Here is a 23,298-nt window from a genome sequence, read left to right on the forward strand (position 1 = left end):
ATATTGTTTTTTCTTTCTTTCTTTATCTCTGCACATATTCCCTGATTCTGTGATTTCTATCTGTATTAATATGTAACTAAAACAGTATGGGTAATAGTTTCCTCCTGGACAACAGGAAGTAACAGCTAACAACACAGGTACTGAGGTTAGCCCCCTAAGTTTGTACACAAGTTTTATATTTAATAACTGCACGGGTCCAGGCAAGTACTTACCTCTTGTGCATGAAGCTATAAGATGGGACTGACATTGTGCCTACACCTAGGACCATTTCATACAATCTGTATGAAGTTTCTGGCAAAGGAAATTCCAGAGAAGCTTTTATTATATTAAACCCATTATGGCTTGCCAGTTCCACGTAAGACTGGGACTGCATAATTAAACCTTGGCATCATTCCAAGACTCCATAATTTTAAGATCTCATTTAAAAAGTCAGTGAATTCTCAAAATGCAAGATCTGGCATAGGGAGAGGTTCTGATGGAGGAGCTTGGGAAACTCCTCTGTCAGGACATAGTCCCTGCAGGTAAGCGCAAGAAGCGTGATAGGAAACAGCCCAGAACAGGCCATGGAAAGTTTCCCACTGGCATACATTTGGCACGGGTCGGGGGCAGACCAGGTTGAACCAGTTCACATCATCCACTGGTGAATCCGAGCACCAGAACAGTGTGGGTCGAACCAAGTTTGATCGCGACAAAAACTAGTGCACATTCCGGAATGCTAAGGTGAGGTGAACTGTACCAGATGTGACCGCAGCGCCCAAACCAGCGCACGTGAGAACCAGGAAAGAAGGGGGTAAAGCCAGCATGGAGAATGTGGGCTCCCCTACTGGACAACCACTCCCACTGGAGAGCAGGAGTTGGGAAGAGGGTAGACCAGACCGAGCAGGGCTACAACACCTGTGGGCCTCATGTGAGCTAGATCAGGGAAAAGCCAAGTTGGGCTGACTGTTCTGACTGGTGCCAATACAAACTAGAGTGGGTGAGGGTTGGTTGGGCTTTATCACAGCACCAGCTGCCAGAGGCTTGCACTGGGAGCTAAATCTGTCAAGTTAAACTCCAGAACCACCTGGATAGTGCATAATCTGGGAGTGGGAGTGGCCTAGTAAGGAAACAATGGGCACCTCCCTCTTGGGTTACCACTCCCACTGGAGAGCACAAAAACCAGGACAGGGGCTGGGGTGGCTAGATAGAAAGGTACCCGCCAGTATGTGTGTGGGTTGGATAGTAGGTTGGTTGGGTTTAACTAGGCCTCAATGCCCATTGACATGTATGAGAGGTGAATAGGATGGGGGACAGACTGAACAAGTCTGCAGTACATACTGGCATTCATGGGAACCAGGGTAGGTGGCAGGCCTGGTGAGGATTATGGGGAGTCTCAACTAGGCTGCAGCTCCCACTGGTTTGTGTGAGGGCCGACTAGGAAGTGGGCAGCATCAGGCTGGACTGTAACACCCATTGGTTCCAGTGGAAGACAGGACTGCAAACAGAACTGACCTAGGAATTGCAACCACCAGCATGTGCATAAGCTGACTGGGACAACAGATTGTGCCAGATACTGTACTGGCAAGCACACACAAGAATCAGGTCTGGGATCACCTCAGGCGAAGTTTCTTGGGAGATCCCTTTAACTGAACTGCTGATCTCAGAACCCCAACCATGAAAAGAACATGTCAGCTAGTGGATGCTGAATGGATTTCATTGTGATTGGAATGGCGACATTGGCAGCAATTCAGAACTGTTGAACTATCAAAACTGCTTGAGCAGGACCCTCGGAGCATGGCCCACATAGGGGACCTGGGATGGGTGGGATGCTGAATGAAGCTTCTCCCTGACCCCAGATGCAGGGAGGGGGGAGGGGAAAATGATATTAGTGTGGAAACAATGGTCTTACCCACTTTCCTGTAGCCCTTGACCCTAATCAACTATGTAAGATTATAAAAAAAATAAAAATAAATAAAAATGAAATTAAAAAAAACCATTATGACTTGCCAGTTCCAAGTAAGACTGGGACTGTGTAATTAAACCTTGGCATCATTCCAAAACTCCATAATTCTAAGATCTCATTTAAAAAGTCAGTGAATTCTCAAAGCTTTGGTTTCCTTACATGTAGACTAGAGGTAAAATGAATTCTCTCATGGGGCCCTGGGAGGATAAAACATTATATAAGAAATGTAAAACACCTAGCACAGAGCCTGAGAAATGGTGGGCGGGCAACAAATGTTCGTTGCTTCCTTTCTTCCCAGTTTCTTAAAGTAGATACTGCGCAGGGTGGCTGGGGGCTGGCTGTTAAAACACACTAGATGCTGAAAAGGAAAATGTGTCCCAAAGCTTTGTCTGTTGAATTGAGCTGAGCATAAATCCAAGGTTTCTATTAATTAAATGATGAACAAGCCTGATTAAGACATACAATTCACTTTTCCAATACAGTTGGATATTTGATAGTCAACTAGATCTTATTTACTTAATTTTTGCATTTTTCACATGGCTGGATTGCAAGATAGATGCTGAAATTAATGTAGCAATTTAAGACATAAAGGTTTAAATATTTGTAATTCATATATTTAATGTAAAAAAAACCTTGACAAATCTTTAGGTAGCCAATTGTTCCTTTGCAAGACAACTTTAGAAGGCAAAGGCTGTGGTCTTGAGTTTCAGCCAAACCATAAGAACAAAACAGCAGGGATAGAGACACAGACATCAGGCTGTCAGGTTCAGGTAAGTCACCTCCTTCCAGAGAGGCAGGATGTTCCAGGGAGAAACGAGGATGAAGACAGAATAACTCAGATTTGAGTCCTGGCTCCAGGCTTTGATGTTAGGTTACTCTAGATCCTCTGAAACTTTATTTCTTGTAAAGTACAGAACTATTTAATTCATGCACTTGTGATTTTGAGGAAACTAAATATGCATAACTTCTGGGACATGTTAGGTGCTTCATGAGCAATATTTGCTTTTTCTTTCTTCTTGAAGCCTCAGTCTCATCACCTGTAGAACAAGCCCATCGAAGGCAATCCCTTCTGTGCTAGGCTTGATTCTTATAATGTAATGATTACACAGCTAAGTGGAATCTTAGAAAAACATAGGCACCTGTGAGTGACATGCAATAAAAACCTGCATCATTCTATCATAGCTATTAGGGCCTATTGCGAATGTTGCTAGGGCTGGGGGAGATAGGAATGTTCCTGTTTGTCTTCGTGGGTAGACTCATCTCATACAGTGTGTGTAGACATGTTATTTGCACTCTGTTGGTCTACAGATGGACTGATGACAGTGATCAGATAACGGAGTGTTAGTCAGAAAGCCTGTCTAGTAAATAAAGGCAGAGCTGATTCCAGGACAGCAACCCAACTGGCAGAGTCACTGCTTTGGGTAAAAGAAAAAAAAAAATCATTGAATTCTCTCTATCCAAAAATAGGAAAGGGAATAAATCTGAGAAATTTGATTTTGATGTTTAAAATGGTTATGTGTGCTCATGTGTATAAAAATTCAGCAGGAATAGTCAGCAGATTGTGAAGTGTTCCTATGCTAGAAGGTTTGCCTTGCTTTATTGGTGGTGTTTTCTACATATTCTATGGTCATCATTGCTACATCAGTGGTAAGAGGAAAAACAAACTACGGGTATGGCAAAAAATCCCCTTGGGGACTTCATAGATGTTCCTGTTATCTCACCCTCAGACATTATAAGCACATCACATTTCCTTGAATTGAGTCTAAGGGATAGAGTTTCCACAATCCATCTGTGATAGTTTCCTGAGGGAGAAAAAGGCAAACCATCCTTCGAAGAAGTTGAACTAAGAGCATAATTACATAAAGTGACTCCATGTCACAACTGTATCTCACGCCACCGAGACATTGTTTTTGAATGGGTAGAGATGCATTCACTTGTCTGCTCATACATGTCTTTGCTGGTATGGCAAGCCTGCCTACATAACATTGGAATGGTATGATACGATGTGAAGAACTGAAGAGTTCAAGGTTATTGTTCTGGCTCCATTATAATACTTTTGTGACACTGAGAAGGTAGTAAAGCAATAGACCGTGGGACTGCATCTGTAGAATCAAGATAACATTTACTTCCCAAATTTACCCTGGAAGGCTCAGAAGAGACTATCAATATAAAGCCCTTTGCACATAGTGAGTCCTCCTGTCACTCTCATTTCCTCGTGCAAGTTCAACATTCAGATTATTTAGCTAGGGTTGAACACGGGGCTCATGCACACATCAGCTGTACATTCTGATATTTGGAAAATGGCCTTCATTTTCAAATATAAGAATTAAATTGTACTGTCAACTAGTTTCTCTTTTGCTTGTCATCTATAAAATTAAATCACACAGAACACATAATCAACTAAATAGAATAAAAGCTCTTATGGCATAACTCGACACAAAAGTCAGACTTCTTTTTAATGAGAGGTGACTCCCTTAGGTTGCCTTTCTTTGTAATGCTCTATGACAAGCTCTGAAGTTCTACAAAGTGACTAAGCCCCATTATATTTTAAAAATGCATTTTCTTTATAGGAACTTGGTAAGAGCTAACTCAGAACGTCGCTTCTTATGAGAACATGAATTGGAATTTGAAATAATCTCACTGACTGCAAACATTTGATTCTCATAAATATTTCAAGTAGACTATTAATTTTAAGTGTTATTCCTAGGGATAAAATACTGCACTTACAAGAAAAACCTTAAAAAATATATATTTATTTTTATGGGAAAGGCAGATTTAGAGACATGGAGAGACAGAGAGGAAGATCTTCCATCTGTTGGTTCACTCCCCAAGTGGCTACAAATGGCAGAGTTGAGCTGACTCAAAGCCAGGAGCCAGGAGCCAGGAGCCTCCCCTGACTTTCAATGTGGGTTCAGGGTCCCAAGGCTTTGGGCTGTCCCTTACTGCCTCCCTGGATCACAAGCAGGGAAACAGATGGAGAGGGACATGTACCAGTGCCATAATGGGTGGGCACATGCAAGGAGAGGATTTAACCACTGAGTCATTGCATCGGGCCTAGGAAAAACATTTAATTTAGATAACGTTTCCTTTAAGAAAGAAAACATCTGAATGCTCCAAAAAGTGTTAAAGTGAAATTGGAAGCCCAGTACAACCATGTAATTATAAACAAATGTGTAAGTAGACATGATTTTAGGAATTAGCTAAATGCATGGAGTATTTTGGAGGATTTTCCAAGATCTCCATCACCAAGCTTTATGCTGATTAAACGTACCTCATACCGGTGGTCATGAATTTGGATGTTCCCTGGGGTCCATATCCAAGACCTTTTAGATAGAATCTTTTTTTGTGTGTGTATACTTTTTTTTTTTATTAATTATTTTGCATTATGTGACAGTTTCATAGGCTCTGGGATCTTCTTCCCTTAAGCTTTATTCTCTGTCTGTATTCCCTCGTTCTGTGAATGGCTTTATCAACCCTCCAGCAGTGCCAGTGAATCCTCCAGGTCTTTTGAAGTCCCCTTCTCAACTTTGTGTTTACTCATGCTGTCACCACAAAAGCTGGCAGCCATCAATACCACTGCAAGGGGACTTTCAGAAGTTCATGGAAAGGAAGATTAAAGACGTTTCTTTTGCTGCCAAAAAATCCTTGAAATCCATGTGAGGTTTCTGTGTAATACTCATTTTCCATGATTTCTTATTAATTTGAAACACAGAGTTCAAGAAACAGAGGGAGAGATGGAGATATCTTCCACCCACTGGTTCAGTTCCCAAATGACTGCAAGGGCTAAGGTCGAGCCAGGCCTCATCAAGGAGTTAGGACTTCCACCTATTTACTGTATGGGCTCAAACTCTTGGGCCTTCTTCCTCTTGTTTTCCCAGGCTCTTAGCATGAAGCTCGATTAGAAGTAGAATGGCCAGGATATGACTCAACTTTATCTGCTATTCCACCATGTAGGCTCCTCTATGAGTTTTGTAAATACGTTTTGTATGCCTAAATTTCAAAGTTTTTTTTTGTGCAAAATAAACTTAGCTTATAACTCTGTTTTCCATGAGCTTTATTTTCAGTATCTCTCCCCTTTTTTGTTAAAAAAAATTATTTGAAAAGCAGAGTGACAGAGAGAAGGAGGGAGAGACAGACACACAGATTTGCATCTACTGGCTCGCTTCCCAAATGCTTGCAATAGAAGAGGCTAAAGCCAGGTGCCTGGAACTCCATCCGGGTTTCCCATGTGGTGGGCAGGGCTCAAGCATGTGTGCTGCTTTCCTGGGTCCAACAGCAGGGATGTAGAATGGAAGTGGAGTAGCCAGGACTTGAACCAGCACTCCAGTATGGAACACATGTGTGGCAGGTGGTTAAATCTCTGTGGCATAACCTGCTCCGTCATCTCCCTCCTGAATTCACTCTGTCAGCTCTCTGTTCCCTTCTTGCTTGAAGTAGCCTCTTTTTGGTTTTCCTTCCTGCTGCGGCTTCTCCCCAGTCTGCCCTCTCCCACATTTTTATGACCTTTTAAAGAGCAAATCTGACAACAACTCTCCTCTGAGTTAGATTTTTTGGTAGTTCGAACACTCACCACATCTCCAAATACCAATTCCTACAATATTGCAGTCCCCCTAATTCAAACACCACATATGTTCGTGCCTTATCACGTGCCATTTCACACTGCCCAGAATATTCTTTTTTCTCTTCCTGAAGTCTAACTCAAATGCAAGTGAATTGTCATCTCTCATCTTGGATGCCAACTTGGAAAATCTCCCATGTCTGACAAACTAGGTTGTTACAGATGCACAAGAAATCAGTAGAGGCTGGCTAGCAATAGCAATGGTAGAACTGTATAGAGGAATGTGTTGGCATTTACATTTCAAATTTTTAAATTGCTGATTTTTCCTGTAGTTTTCTAAAATGTAATCACATTACTACTACAAAAGGTATTCAGCTATTACCTGAAACTCACATATTGTACTGTAGCTTCTAAAAACTCTTTTCATTTAATCCTTGAATGTTCTACTTGGAGTAAGAACCTCTGTGACTTTCATTTGCATTGAAATGGGAAAAGCCAAGAAAAGTTAAACAATTTGCCTAAAGTCAGCAGTTGGAAATTGGAAATGGAGCAAAAAGTTCATGGAAAATACATATCGTGAAAAAAAAAAAACAATTCGTGAGTTTCAAAAATGTACCAAAACAGACATTTAATTATATTTTCAAATATATTTGGAATGGACAGGAAGTAAATACAAACAAATTTAAATATTTACAAATGGTTTCTTTTACTCTCCATTTTCTCTTTTGGTAGAAGTTTAAACACCACTCTGTTTTCTTTTTGCTTTTATATTTGCAAAAAGATGCACCTTGCATATGCTCTCTGGGTTCGTGTCTAGTCTTTCTGTTCAGTTTAATCAGTACTCATTCAGTGGTTTTGCATCTCTGTATGTATCTAGCTGCTTGCTGAGAAATTCTTGTAAACATTAAAAATGTATTGGCCACATGCTGGGGTTGATCTGCTATGCCCCCTGTCCCTGCCTCTTCTAGCACAGGCACAGAGGGTAGGACTGAACATTCTGGAAAAAAAAATGGGTTTGCTTGAGCAAATGACAAGTGCGGATGCTCATTCAAACACCTGTGAATTATTTACACTAATCGGTCATGGCTAATTAGCGGGTGAAGATGGGCACATATATAACTCATTCTGTCATGTGACAGTAGAAATAATTCATGGATTGAAATTATTTCATTGCATTTTCATGTCATTTTTTCCTTTGCCCTCTCTTCCTCACATCCTACATTACATATGAAGCCTGTACTTCAGTGCATGGCAAAAGTAACCGCTGGTTGGGGGCAAAGACACAGAGAGCCGTGGAAGACTTACGTATAGGTGAACTACAGATGCCAAGGGTGTTTTGTCACCAATTGTCCTGCTCCAAGGGCACCTTCAGAAGCACAGGGCTGGATTTCATGGTCATCTCCATGTCTTTGAAATTGGCAGGCTAGCTACCTATTGCCACAAGAATTTTTCTGTTGATCTACCTTCATCCTTTCCAAACATAATGTTCCCTGCCTTAAATACAGGTTTCAAGACCCAGGGTGTGAGCAATTAATGGTCTCCAATGGAGCATGTGGGAGTTTAGAGGGTAGGCTTGGTAGCTTGTCATCAAGAGTACAGCACAGCACGCTGCTTCCTGGCTAGAGTTCCAGAGAAGAAAACCAGAAACCAAGAAAAGCTTTCGTGTTTGCCAAGGCTGATGGCTTAACTGTTACGAGAGCAAGACAGCACTATTCTGAACAACTGTCATTGGAAGCCGTTTTTAGAGGCAGGAGTTGGTAAGATAGCATGATGTCATGTAAATAATTGGAAAATCAAACAGTAGAAATGTAGGACATCCCTACACAGACAGGAGCTGGTGGAGGGTGTTAGACGGTAGATGGGACAAGTTCCAGTCCCACTGGCAATCATGTGCTGAATGGGGAGTGAGAGGCTTCGGAGTCATTGTTTCTGCTCCAGTCCTTCTGGGGAAAAGCAAACTAACAAGCTCCCATAAGGGCCATGCAAAAGGCCATGGCATAAAGGCACGGAGAAGGACAACTGGCAAGTGAACCAGAGGATGGAAGATTGATCTTGCCCCTTCCCCCTCTGTACCCCTAAGTTCAGATAAATACATAAGTCTTTAGAAAAAGTACGTCATAGAGATATAACATGAAAATTAAGGAGACTTCCAAAAGTTCATGTCACGTTGAACGAATAGGGTAAGTTCATTTTGGTGCAGAAATGGTTAGTGAATTGCTTATTACCAATACATATTTTTCCCATGAGGTTTCTGATGGCCCTTATACAGTGTGGCAATAGCTGTAATGCAGAGGGACTAGAGGGTCAGGAAAAGCTGAGCAAAGACTTTGGGGCCGGGCCTTGTGTTCTGTGTACAAGAGGGTAGAAAACGCACTTAACACTCTGTGTTGGTAATGGTTGTTAGTCATTTGCAACTGAGTGCTTTCAAACGTCACTGACCCTTGGGGCCGGGCTAAGATGCGTCAGAGGTGGGAGTCTAGAGTACTTTTGACTCAGTAGCCAGCTGTTCTGACAGATTTCACAAGGTGGGCAAAGGGTGGATGTGGGAGGGGAACAGGGAGGATGCTTGAAGGAGGGGGTGTCAATGAATTTCTCTGTGTTCCCTAAAACAACTTGCAGAGACTCTTAGCTGTTCCCCGTGATACTCATCAGATGTCAAATATGGCATTTCCTTTGTTGAGAAAGACAATGCTAGTGACAGAAAGGCTGCCTTGTGACGAGTTACAAGGACTACAGTGCCTGTTCCTAATGCCAGGAGTTATTCAAGACGATAAAAGAGGGAAAATGGTGAACAGAGTCATAAATTTGATTGCCTGGTGACTCTAGACAATTGACTGCCTTTTAATGTAGTTTCCCTCTAGAAGGTAATTCAAGTCTTGGGATATTGATGGTCTTAGAGCAAAGAAATTCAGAGTGGTGGAAAGGGCATGAATGTGGCGTGCTGAGATCCAATTTTAGTCTCCATCTTCTTCGAAGCTGTGTGATTAAGGCATAAGGCACAACCACTCTGGGCATCAGCATCACCACTCAGACAGAAATCTTACTTTCAGGAACCTGCAGGATTAATTGCATTGACCTGGCTAGGAGTGGCTATTTCTACATGTGGGATTTTTGACAAAATTGCCTGGGCTTTGGATCTGACACACTTAAATTCAATTCCCATCTATACCTCTCTCTGAAGGAATAATTCTTTTTATGATTCTTTACCCTACCAACCTTCAGTTTTCTAGTATTCAAGACCAGTAATTCCCACGTCTCAAAGTTTCTTTCAAGGACCAATGGCCTGTGACAGGCTCCCTTTTCCTCAAAGCAAATTTGCAACTTTTCAAATAGTTTGGATCCATTGAAAGGGACAGAAAGAAATAAAAAAAAATATTCAGACAACTCGTTTCTGGAGGTACAAAAACCTCCTTGGAAATTAAATACAGGCCAGTTCTCAGCCATACTTGCCTATTTGAAACACCTGGGACAAAGGAGTCCCACTGCCCATTCTCCCTCAAAGGGTTCTTTTAGTTAGTTTGCAGGGTGCACCATTCACTTGTTATTCCTCAGACTTTCATGTTACCCAGAAATCTTGGTACCAGGCAGGTTCTGAGGTTGGTAGGTCTGGGGTTGGAACCTGAGGTTTGGCATGTCTCGCAAGGTCCCAGATGAAGCTCAGTGCTGCTGGTCTGGGGCCACGGTCTAAGGATCAGGTGGCTGGGGACTCTCAGCAGTGGTTTTCAGCCTTTGGTGCTGATGAGAATCATGCAGGAGCTTGTTGAAAACTGATCATGAGGGTCTGTGTCTGGGCCTTCCAGGCTGCTTCCCTTGGTTTAAGGAACCAGAGAGAACCACTGAGCCAGAATGGCCATTTCAACCTGAAAGTGCCATGACACCAATTTTGTGATTTTATAATAGGACTTGCCTCCCCTTTTAATTGTTCCCTACAGAGTTACAGACTTTGGAGCAGAGGAGAGGCATTGTGTGGTAATGGGTACAGCCACTGTTTATGCTGTCAGCATCCCAAGGGATGCAGGTTCTTTTCTCCGTTGCTGTGGCTCTGAACCAGTTCCCTGCTAATGGCCTGGGAAAGCAGCCAAGGAGTACCCAAGTGTTTGGGCACCTGCACCCACATGGGAGACCTGTATGAACTTCCTGGCTTTCATTAGGCTCATCTTGGTCATTGTGGCAGTTGGGGACTGAAGCAACAACTGGAAGATCTAAAGAGTTATTTATTTTTATTGGTATGGCAGACTTACAGGGAGACAGAAAGACAGAATGATTTTCTGGCTGCTGGTTCACGCTGCAAATGGTCACAATGATTGGAGCTGAGCCTATCAGAAGTCATGAGTCTCTTGCAGGTCTCCCACACGGGTACAGGGTCCCAAGGCTTTTGACCATCCTCCACTGCCTTCCCAGGCCATAAGCAGGGAGGTGAATCAGACACAAACTTGCTTCCATATGGGATGCTGGCACATGCATGTGGAGAATTAGCCGGTTAAGCCATCATGCCTATCCCTAAAACTCTTTTTAAAAATTCTTAAAATTTTTTTTTCAATTTGAATGTGTGCCATATCACTGTCAGAAGCTCCAAAGATGAGTGAACTCAAAATATGTTATGTCAGAATATGGCCGATCTTTGAAGACATATATATCTTCAACTTGTAAAATTCTTTTGAGTTAGAGGGGACATTTGTAGAACTCTCTCCACACTATCAGGATTTACTGTTGACAAACCGTTACTCACGGATCCACCAGTAGAGCATCTTTCACTAACAAGAGGCTAAACAGGATGACTCTGAACTCACTCCTGCTCTCTATAACACACCATGTTTCTAATTCAGAATGCCCCAGGAGGTCTGTCTTGCTCGGGATTAAACCAAGAGAAAAGAAAGATGGGGGAAATAACAAGCTCATTGATTCAGCAGAACAGATCATTGACCTTCGAATAACTTAAGGATTTCCAAAAGAACTTGTACTATGACAGATTTTTTCCCCTTTGTTAATCAGCTAACGCATCTCTACCTCGAGGCAGGCTTTGGCTACTCTCAACAACTGTGAAGTGGCCAAAAACACTCTTCTAAACTTGTTACTTTGGCTTAACATTTTATGCCTTATTTAACATGTGCTCTTTCCCTGGAATTTAATGAGTTTAATAGATAGATAAATGGATAAAAGGGTACTTTAAGCATCTTGTAATAAATGGAGCTAAAAGCTTTATTTATTTTGCTGCAAATAATTTTTAAATCCATGCCCCATGCTTTCATAACATGAGTTTCCCATGAGCTTTTTGATGACGCTGCCTTTGTAAAAATGGATGCAGTAACAGTTCTGAAAAATGAAAGAGAGAAACTCAAGATTTCTTGCTTTCCACTTTGAAAATATTTATACCTCTAAAGAATGTCCAGTCAGTGTATAGGAATATCTGCATGACAGTGAGAATGGATAATTCAAACAAGCAATAAACACACAGCAATTCTACCAGTCACATCTTAGGTCATCCATGTTCCAGGTACTCAACTCCATACCACACTTGAAGTTACACTTTGTTTTGTAGAAAAGGGAATCACACTGGGGCTATTTGGCCATCCTCATAGCCCTCTGCTTCTGGGCTGGCCTGCCTGGGAAGACAGCTCATGTGTAGTGAAATTCAGCACAGTGTAAGACCCTCCTTCTCCCCAGTGTTCTTCTCAACAGTTGACTGCCATGCTGCCCTCCTTCCCCCAGTCCTCAAAGTCTTGCTTTTGGTTAGACACAGATTATACCCATGCACCCGAGAATGTGACACTCATGCCTTTACTCGCTCCCCTGGGGCCCTTTGTCATGGCTAGGATTTGGGGGGTTTGGTAAAGGTTGAGGAGCCTGTGCAAAGTAGTGACAAGCTCCGTCCGTCATGGAAGGAGAGCCGCGGAAAGGAGCAGCCCGGGGTGCTGGGTCCAAGGTACCAGAAGCAGAGGTCCTCTCACCTGTAATTTGAGATGAAGGACAAGAAGGATGGGGATGGCATCAAGGCAAGCTTAGTTTTACTCTGACTGGGGTTTTTGTGGGACAAGATACATTGTGTTTGTGCATTTATGCAGTCTCTATATATGTGTACACATGTATGTATGCATTGATTAGAAATAGGTTAGGTTCCTATGAAGCCAAGTTTTTTTGCTTGCAAGACAGTGGCTTCCCTATGAAATCTCAGATAGCAGAGGGATGGCCCTCTGCCAGGGATGTGTGTGGTACTCATTTGCTGTCATCTAATGTGTCTTATGTAGCAGACAGAAGACACTTCCCCCATTGGTGCTCTTAACAACTGACGAGCTAGGCACCAGCACTGCCTCCATTTTGCACAGGGCCATCTTCAATGCCAGGGATAGTAAATGTGCCAGTTCCGGACTGGTAGAAGAGGTCTTGAATGTGGGTCCCTAGATGGCTGTGCCAGTCAAGTGGCCATGGCTGCCACTGTTGTATAATGTGCTGACTCTCAGGTCTTAATCCTGAATTTCTGACTCAGGGATTCAAAGGATTTTTAGACATGATCTGTATAATCTTTTGGGCAATTCCACCCTTCCTGGATTGGAACGTCATTCTGATGATCACCAAGTGAACGTGACTCTGAGGAGCAGCAGTCGCTTGTACTGCCACCTCCCCTGCATTTTCTAGTCGTTCCAGCTCTGGCGTCTAAACCACAGTCACGGAAGGTGACAATTCTGACCACTTCGCCCCAGCTCCATCTGTTGACAACCACCAGGCTGCCTTGAATCCTTGGAGCCTCCCACATCCTGCCTGCCTCCCTTCCTTCAAAGTCCAGAGCCCACAGCCTGCTTCAAGGTTTGCATCCTCCCTGATGCAAGGCAGAGATGTCCTCTGCATTCCCCGCCATTTGCTGTGGCCCTCTTTCTCTGAACAGCTGTACCACTGAGGTGGCTGACCCCACTAGAGGACACGATTCCTTCTTCCTAGTGGAATGGGCCAGACGTGAGCTATGCAAACTCAGGGCTACTGCTGCTGGGGAGGGAGTCTGGCCTTCTCTCCTGTTCCCTTCCTGCCTGCTTGCTGAATCTATTTCTAGCATCTTCTCACTCACAGTTCTAGAAGAGGCTGGAGGCGCTGCCCAAGATCTCCCCTATTCTTTCTTCATGAATATTTTCTTGTCTTTTTTTACGTGGCTATGAGAAGCAAGGTTGACTCCCTACACCCAGAAGAATGAGAATTGGCTGTTCCTTTTCAGTTCTGCTAATGAATCCATTAATGACCTCCCACCCCTGCCAAAAAAAACAAAAAACAAAAAACAAAAAACAAAACACTGGACAATTTCCAACTTCTCTAAGAAGATGGGCCATGATCTGGAAAGCAGAAGCAGAGAAGGAGGAAGCTTGCAAGCCTTCAAGGTTACTATGAGAAATTGGCTTCAATTCAATTTAACACCTGGAGAAGCCAAGGCTGGGTGTTACAAATGTCCCATGTGAAGGACCTATTACGTTCTAACTAGGGAAACCGCCAATATTACACAGACATTTGCCTCTCAGATCTGCAACTTTCAGGAATTCAGCCGCTTTGCTGTTTAAAGGTGGGAACAGGGGCCTCCTCCTGAGCGCATCTTGGGACAAGCTCATCCTACGGTGGCTTTGAACACTTTCCATATTCCATGGAAAACAGCACATTGGTAAACATGAGAAAGAAATCTCCTGCTGGTCAGCAAGCCCACAAAACTTCTTTCTTTAATGCGAGAAAAATAAATGACATTCTGAACAGAAGCACAAGCTAACTGAGGCCCGGGATAGATCGAATAGAAGTGCATACGTTCGCCATCTTTCCCACCATCTCACACTGTCTGTACGGTTATTCTCCAAGGTCACTGCAAACAGACGAGGCAGCTACAGAAGCACAATCACATCACAGGGATCCTAACCCAGCCAGATCTAATCAGCTAGGTTAGGGCGTCTTAAGACTCCAAGTACAGCTGCTGTGAACTTGACCTTTTCTGGGATAGGTCAAGAGCATTCCTAAATCTTTTTAGGCAAGGCGAGGCAGGGCACTGTTTTCTCACACAGCTTTCAAGGGCATTTCTGATGAAAGGTGGCTACACTATTTTGTTTGTTCTTTCTCCATACCCACCCAAGAAGTGTAGATTGACTTATTCTATTAGATGCCCCTCTCCCTTCTAGCAGCAGTTTGGTAGAGATTTTTAATTTAGAAACAGTAAGGGTTGAACTTCTGGAGCAGAGCTTAAACTGTGGCAGCCCACACTGTACTATTAATATAAAACATGTAGATGATGGGAATTTCCACATTAAAAAATTTTTTTTGATTTACCTTGAGCTCCTTGACTGTAGAAGAATCTCTGAGCTGACTCGACATCCAAGAGTCTGTGAGCAGACTCGACATCCAGAAAATAATCCATTTTGGGATAATCCATCCTTGAGACTCCAAATACAGCTTTGTGAGAAAATGTTCACTTGGATGCTTCTAAAGAGGGGGACAAATTCAGTATTTTAGACTGTTAAGTACAAAGCATATATATGCCTTTCACATTTTTTTGAGTAAGAATATCCAATATCCAATTACAGCATCTCACAATTTGACTGACGTTTCTAATTATAAAGCTACCCTCTCCCCAAATTATTGTAGGAGACAACCCATGTAGGCAACATTCCTTCAAAGTAATATATTCCACTCAGAAAAAGCAATGATCCGGTAAAGGAGATAACATACCAGTTTTTCCTTGCTGTAACTGGGGGGAAAAAAAACACCGCTAAATTCACATGCCATCAGTTTCTAAAAGGTCTGTCTGAGAAGTGGCGTTGGGAAGCCTCAGTCGTTCGGACTGTCCTCCAAATTGTTTCAGGGACCTGTGTGCTCGCCTCTCCGAGGGAGAATCCCCCAGGATTTGGAATCTGTACTCGCAGCTGTCTGGGGTGTGTGACACACACACAGAATCGCCTGCTGGAGCAATGCTTTGAATGCCTTCCTTTTCAATGATCCCCTCCCCAGCACATTTCAGAAAGTGCTACCCAAACCATCACCTGCCTGGACCTGATACACGCTGTTTCCGAGAGGGAACTGTGTTGTTTAGAGCCACGACAATTATTGCAGCTTTGCGATGAGACCCATAACATTAGCATGTGCTTGCCTGCCTGTAAACAAATATATTTCAACCCCCAAATGGTCAGCCACCGGGGTTCTTTCACCTTCGCTTTACACCAGTCCCTGCTGTCTGCGTAAGGGCAGTAATTCTATTTCTGCAAGATGCATCTTTGGAAAACGGTAACAAGGCAAAATCATTCAAACCGAGCTCAGAAGGCTAATCTAATTAGTACACATTTGAACAGTACACATTTGAACAAAACAGGTCCTGTAAGAGGAAACTTTAAAAAAATACCCAAAGGTACTCCGACAGGAAATTATACTTACTGCAAGATATATATATTCACCAAAGAGTGTCAGCAGCAAAAGAAAAGCAGTTTCAGCCAGTAGCCTTGATGTCACTCAGTACTGCCGGTGAAAGTCAACAATTCTGATGGTTTGATTAGATCAGCAATGAATAATGTATTCCGTCCACTGGACTTCTTTATCAGATGAAATGGCCAGAGCACGTTACCTTAGCAACACAAGGTGACGCCAGCCTTAGCCTTCTTACCCTCCCCTGTAAAGCAAGAAAATCACCAGCTTCCCTTGTGAAACTTTGGCAAAAAAAAAAAAAAAAAATCACAAGCTACATATTATGATCATGCCTGGCCATTCCTCTCTCATGCTACGTCATATACACCAAAGTACCCTACTGATTACAAGGCAGATTCATGTTTTAGTCAGATTTTTTTTTTTATAATCCCAACTGCTAGTTTGATTTGCAATTAGAGCAGAATAAGATATTAAAGGAGTGACAATTAATATGACAGCCAAAAGGTCTAGATGTTGTTGTTGCTGTGTGTCGAGGAGGTGGTGGGGCACCAGTTCTTGCCCTAATGCCCAACGATAGCAGGCATCGGAGCGAGATGTGGGGAGGCCGTTGGAACTGGCATACGTTCAACATCGCCTGCTATAATTAATACACAGAACAGTCCCCGCGTCTAGGCTGAAAATAACCCTTTGCTTCTTTCTGCAAATCAGTCACTGGAGCAGCTTTCTAAAGCTGCCTGAAATTGCCCAGATTTGGAAAGATGGAGAATCGTATAGCTCTCTGGGGGCAATTTTCCCCCTCAGTAAAGGAAGCGTATTCCCCAAGATAACCCAAAAGAGATCTTGAAGTTCGGAGCTACTCACCAGCACTTGTTGGCCCCTGTCAACAGGACTCCCGAGAGAAGAACAGGAAGCCGTGTGCTGCCGCGGAGCCCACAGCTCAAATGAGCAGCTTCTAATTTCCCCTTCAATCTCAATTCAAGAACACGGAGCGGAGGCAACTGATGGATTTGCCCATTTTGCACTGTGATGAAATGCAGAGAAGAGATCTGAGTGGAGCTGCTCTTTAGAACACATTAGATTGCTAATTTAAGAAAATGGAAAGGTTTTGTTTTACTGTCTTTCATGTGCTCTTCTCTGCTACCCCCTCAATTTAATTTGCATTTAAAATTATTCTTATGTCTCCTCGGCTTTCCAAGGTGTGGAGTACTTTGCAATCATGAAGGCTGCTCCTGCAGGGCTTGGTGCAACACCACTTTTATTCTGAGCTGCAGAACAAGGTGGGTAATTATAATTGTCAGCTGTTTACTGGAAGGAACTCCAGAGGGCACATTTGATTTTGCTCCCTCTCTTTTCTCTGGCCTTCCTTTCTTTGCCTGCCTCTGATTGCTTGTTCTGATCTCCAGCCCCGATCAGACTGAATTTTCTAAACACATTTCTCTCTGAGAACAAATAAAATAACCAAACAAGAATCCCTATAACAAAGAGCAACTTTGGTTAGGTACTTGACTTTGCTCTGGTTTCACATCCTCACTACCAAACGCCCCCAGTAAAGATACAGGCCCTGTTGTGGGCTCCCCACACCCCTCTTACATCCCTATGGACAAGCCAGAAGTGGCCGTTAGTAGGGTGTGCTGTGCAGCACGTTAGATTGTCAGGAAAGCAGGGCTACATCCTTCCCCCGTATGCTCAGCTCGGATGCCTGCCCTTTAGACAAACCTGCACGTTATCTGTTTGCCTTGTGGGCTTTCTCACTCAGTGCAAACAAATCAGACATGAGCCTGGTGCTACAGATAGCTGAGCTTGAGGAAAGGAGCTGAAACCAAACCTGGAATGCCCTGACGCAAGAGTGAACTTGAGCTCCACAAAGCTCTGCTTAGACCCAAGGACTTCACTTCCTTGTTGGTTACATTTCTATTCAGCCCCCAATGGAGAGATGTGGAACACTTGACATTTCCAAGAGGAGAAAGCTGTCTTCTGATTGCTTTCACATGCAGTGAGGTGTGGGCGACAGGTTTTGAACCCTCTTTTGTGATTGTACTGAAATTGGAATGACTCATAGGTGAGAGAGAGAGAGAGAGAGAGAGAGAGAGAAGGAGAGAGGGAGAGAGGGGGAGAGGAAGAGAGAAGTTACAAGTCGATTGCTACTGACAAACATTCAACATTTAGGTGAGTGCAAATGAATATGCATTAAATGTAATGCTAAATGAGAAATTTGAAAAATAGAATTGATTCCTGGGGTTAGGGAATGGATTTTGAAGTCAGTCATTTTTACAGGATCGAGGGGCAAAAAAAGGAAAGTTAAAATACCTTGTAAGGGTGAACAAATAATATAAAAGGGCCACGATTTAAGAAAAAAGAAGGGGGGGAGGGAAACTTCAATTTAAGGAAACATATTTGAGAAGAGGAGGATTATACATTTGGAAAAAGAGACTTGATTTTACTAATTATTGAAGTCTAAATTAAAGTGATTTCATGCGTGAAGGCACATAGGTGTATATTACACATAAAAATATGTACGTAAGGAAATTATTTTTATTTCTGAAAAAGATTTCTTGATTTGAAAGTCAAGGTTGTGGAAGGGGAGAGGGAGACACACACACACAGAGGTCTTCCATTTGCTTGTTCATTTCCCAAGTGGCTGCAATGACCAGTGCCCAGCCGGGCCGAAGTCAGACACCAGGAGCTTCATCCAGGCCTCCCATGTGGGTGGTGGGGCCCATACTTTTGAGCCATTGTCTGCTGCTTTCCTAGACATGTTAGGAGCAGCTGGGGCACAAACCAGTGCCCAGACGGGATGCCAGCATTGAATGCAGCAGCTTGACCTACTCTACTGTAGCACAGACCCCAGCAACTGATTTTTAGATAATCAGTGCAATTCAGATAGTGCTAACGTAACTTCGTGACTAGAAATAAAACAGACTTCTATGATTCCATGATGTAGCCCTATTTTGAACAATGATGCATTATGTGATGAAGAACTGTAAGGATGAAATAAAGGTAGACTTCTTAAAAATACATGAGACAGCACGGACTTTTCTGCTTTCAGCGTGTTAAAGGGTCTGAGTGAATGTTCTACACGCAAAGAAGGACTCAGTTCATTCAAAATAGAGGCCTATTCATCATGCTGGCTGGAGATAGCAGAATGTATCAGCTTCAGTTGATTTGTCTTTGGAGTGTATTCCTTGGTTTCACTGAGTGAAATTGGGGAAAACATTCTAGGAGAGAAAAGTGAGATGGTTTGTAAGTAGATAAATGACTCTTTAGGTGCCATTAGATCAGCGCAAATTGGAGTCAGTCTGGACTGGATCTGTTTCTTATTTGTGATTTTAAGTTGGAGCGTGTTCACTGACAAGGCCAGGTTTGATGTTTGTGTTGCACTACACGAAATTCTACCTTCTGCCTACGTGGAATCCTTTGGGCAGTTCCTCTTTGCCAAAAGGCTGGGAGAGGGAGCATTTCTTGGAGAATGAGAGAGTCCTCCAATCAGCTGGTTCCGCAGATGCCTGTGACATCCAGGGCTGGGCTGAAGCTAAAGCTAAAGCTTAGAAACTGAGTATACATCTTGTAAGGGCAGCAGCTGCATTTGATAGCTGGAGCCAGGCACTTCAATATGGGGTGCAGGGGACTTAACATTTAGACCACATACTTGGTCCTAGCTTTAATTTTGAAACACCATGCTAGAAGTTCTCTTAAAATCTGGTCATATTTTGGACTTTTAAATGGGTTACCTAGATTGAAAAACTTTGGTAAAATGTTAAGCTTCCTAAACTAACAGAATCTCCCGAGGTAAGGACACACTTTAAGCTGTCATCAGTTTTAATGTTGAGTGAATGCATTCCCAGTTCCTCTGAGTGAGGAAGTTTGGTGATACTTGGACAGGCAAAGGATAATGTAGGGGGTTGAGAAGGAGGAGAAAGTAGCCTCCCAAGGAGTAGGGGTCCCATGCTACTCCATTTCAGCTCCAAGTCCCAGTTTGGGTTTTTTTTTTTTTTTTTTTACATCTAACATGCTGGGTATTCAGCCATGTAAAGCACGCACTAGCTCTGTGAACATCTCAGTCAGAACCTGGGCCTGAAGCTGCTTCCCCTGAATGGTACCTTGAACTTCATCCCAAGGCGTTCCCCCTCGGTTCATCCTCATGTAGCAGAACTCCAAAAGCCAATGGCACATTCCCTGTGCTCTTGAAACCATGCTGGTGAAAGCCCTGGTGTGGGAGGAACAGTCAGCACAGTGCCACGGAGACCCCTGGCCGGCACAACGAACACTTTGGCTCCCCTTGCTTTCCCTCCATGAAGAGTTGTTGGAAATGCTGGTCCAATGAGGGAAGAGCAAGGGTCCAGATGCCATCAAACTCTTCTGCCAGCTGGAGTCCAGTAAGTTCATCTGGCTCATAACATGGAAATCATTTTCCTTTGTGGAGAAGATAGTCGAAAAGATGTCTCCAAATCACTACCCAGAAAATTGACCTGGAAGTAGAGAAAGGGGGAGAGATTGAGCAAACATGAATGAATATCAAGCAATTATGTAATGGCTAAAATGTTCCCTGACTACAAATACATGAAAACTACCATGCGATGCTGATGAGAGAAATTGAAGAAGCTGTTTTGTTTATATGTTTAGGTATATATGATAATGTCATTTCACTGTTTTTTTCTAACAAGACAAGCATATTGCCCTCAGTTCCGTATCTCTAGCTTGTACTATAGTTAATTATGTACATGTAAAGATTAAATGAGTTAATACATGTAACACATCCACATACCCAAAGAGTATTTATTATTGTACTTGTTTTCTCTCACAGAGAGTCCTCTAAGGAACATCCTTTTTCTGGAAGGCGACGCAAAGCAGAGGAGCCCTGAAGATCACTACAAAGACATTGTCATCCAGAAGGGCATCTGTCATTCTTACTACTGTACTTGTCCAAGAGACGTCTGCAGAAGTGAACTGACTGACCACATATAGCAGAATTTCCCTAAGTTCATCTTCTCTTTGCTTGGCCAAACTAAATGGCACAGGACAAGTGGATTTCCAGCAGAGAAAAGGCCTCTATACTTGATATTTCAAGAAATGAAATGTCTATCCTAATGGGACTGGGTCCACCAATGTTGTCTATTCCAGATTCTCAGCCATTATTTTCTTCATTCATTGTTTGGTGGATGTGTGATTATTTTGCATGCATTGTATGTCAGGATCTTTGTTAGTTTCTGGGAAGACAGCAATAAACAAGCCTGATTTCTTTTCCTGGAGAGGTTACAAGTAAGCTGAACTCAAATTAGCCAACTTTTTTCATGGCAAGGTATCAATTGAAAATGATCCTCTTTGAAAACAAACAGGTGCAAATGGTCGGTACAGGGACTCAGCTGCCAAGAGCTGAGGGCACTACATTATGTAATTTCAGTTAGGAAGCTCTGTGTACTCTACTTAGTTTTGTAAAGATTTCATTTATCCATAGCTTTTCTAACTAGGTGGATAATTGAGTATTTAGTAAATGGCTAGGGTAGGAAAGAGAAGAACCTGTTAAGTCTGGGGCTGTGTTCCATGCTGACCTGCAGGCTCATACTCTCAAGTCAGAACTTAGCATTTCCACCACATCATCCAAAAACTGATGGGTGTGGAAACACACACTGCCCCATTTCAAACAACCCAGGAAATACAGTCAAGAGCTATTGGCTTTAAATCCAGTGATTGGTTTTTTAAAAAAAAATTTTTTTTGGCAAATATTTATTTTATTGGAAAGTCAGATTTACATAGAGGAGAGCCAGAGAGAAAAATCTTGCATCTGTTGTTTTGCTCCCCCAGTGGCTGCAGTGGCCGGAGCAGAGCTGATCCAAAGCCAGGAGCCAGGAGCTTTTTCCAGGACGCCTATGCGGGCACAGGTTCCTAAGGCTTTGGGCTGTCCTTGACTACTTTCCCAGGCCACAAGCAAGGCACTGCACTGGAAGTGGAGCAGCCAGGACGTGAACCAGCATCCATATGGGATGCTTGCACATGCACGATAAGGGCTTCAGCCACTAGGCCACCACGCCCAGGTCCCACTGCTTGGTTTTTAAATGCATTTCCACAATAGTAGGAGAACTGCTTTGGGTGAGCTACCATCCCTTACAAGATCTTTTGTGTAGTTCACAGATGCCTCCTGGGAGAGGAAGTAGCAGCAATGTGCTGTGTCTCACTAGCTCAGGAACTGTAGGACTCCAGGCAGTTTGAAGAAGTCTATGTTCTGCAGCTGTTAAAACCTTGGGAGTGACATTTTCCAGGTTATTGTAACCTCTCTTGGCAGGATAAGCTTTTGGGCTGCATTTCTTAAAGAGCCCTTGGTTTAAAAAGCTGGTAACAATAACAGCAAAAATCCACAGTCATATTTTTCACAGAGCTCTAAAGGAGCTGTGATTTGAAATCAAAAGTCTTCTCATTCCTATGGCAACCAACAGAAGGACTCAAGTAATGCTACATGCTGTGTACCTTAAGCGTCCTGCTCCGCCCCCACCTTCTGCTGCCTCCCTCCCAGTGGCGTTCAACCTGAGCTTCGCTAACTCTATACCATGCAAAAAGGCTCTTTCCGGCAGACCAGTTAGCTTCCAACCTGAAAGCCACCAAATCCAGGAAGGTGAAAGGGTAGAGTCTTTCCAGAGAAAACCTTTACATACCCAAAGGGAAACTGCACCCCAAAATAGGGAGACCGTCTGCTTTCCTGATTCGACATGTTTGAGAGCTCCTTGTTTAAAAGCCAGGCACAAATCTGTGAAGAGATTCCCTTGAGTTAACGCCCGTTTGGGAGCAGCTACCATGTAGATAACATATGTGGTGGGACTGAGCCAAACAGCACCAACCGGGCTGCCGTGCAGCTCTGGGAACATTTGTAACATGTTCCTAGGAAGCTGGAATGGTTAGTCACAGGGACAGAGAAATACCCCTTGGAGCTGACTGCCTACCGGGTGGAAGGGTAGCTTTCACCAATATTGCTCCCAACACCCCTATTGCCCCCCCCTTTTTTCAATGAACAGAATAAGAAATCAAAGCTTGATGTTTAAGGATCGGAAGGCAAAATAAAAGACAGAGACTAAATTCTAGCTAGGTGTTTTAAGATTCATTAGGGAGAATAAATATTTTCCTAGGATAAGATATTGACAAAATACACAACAGTTATCTGACTTCAGTCCTTTGGAAAAGTTTGGAGGAACATTCTAGATCATAGAGAAGCAGGGTACCCCTAATAGCTTCTCCCTGGAGGCTCCCCGTCGTCCCTCTGTTCCTGTGCTGCCTTGTTCAGGAAGTGGGTTAGGGAGGCAATGGGTTGTGGCTGTGTCTTGTATCACTCATCTCCAGGGGAAGGGGCAGGATGGAGAAGTCAGTGACTCCTGACTCAGGACTCTGCTTTCTTAAATGTCTTTTCTTTTGTTTTTCTTTTATTATTTCATTTTATGACACA

At 43.1% G+C, this 23,298-nt stretch overlaps 1 protein-coding gene across 1 annotated transcript in view; it reads right to left on the bottom strand.

Annotated features, from left to right (window-relative positions):
• Positions 1-14,889, bottom strand: part of LOC131481503 (phosphatase and actin regulator 1-like) — a 39,325-nt gene extending 24,436 nt beyond the window's left edge. Inside the window, exon 1 of the mRNA XM_058670499.1 lies at positions 14,787-14,889. Within this exon, the coding sequence (XP_058526482.1) occupies positions 14,787-14,889 (103 nt within the window). The remainder of the gene's footprint in view (positions 1-14,786) is intronic.
• Positions 14,890-23,298: the final 8,409 nt, after the last annotated feature.

This window comes from Ochotona princeps, chromosome 1, assembly GCF_030435755.1.
Source record: "Ochotona princeps isolate mOchPri1 chromosome 1, mOchPri1.hap1, whole genome shotgun sequence".
In the NCBI taxonomy this organism is placed as follows: domain Eukaryota; kingdom Metazoa; phylum Chordata; class Mammalia; order Lagomorpha; family Ochotonidae; genus Ochotona; species Ochotona princeps.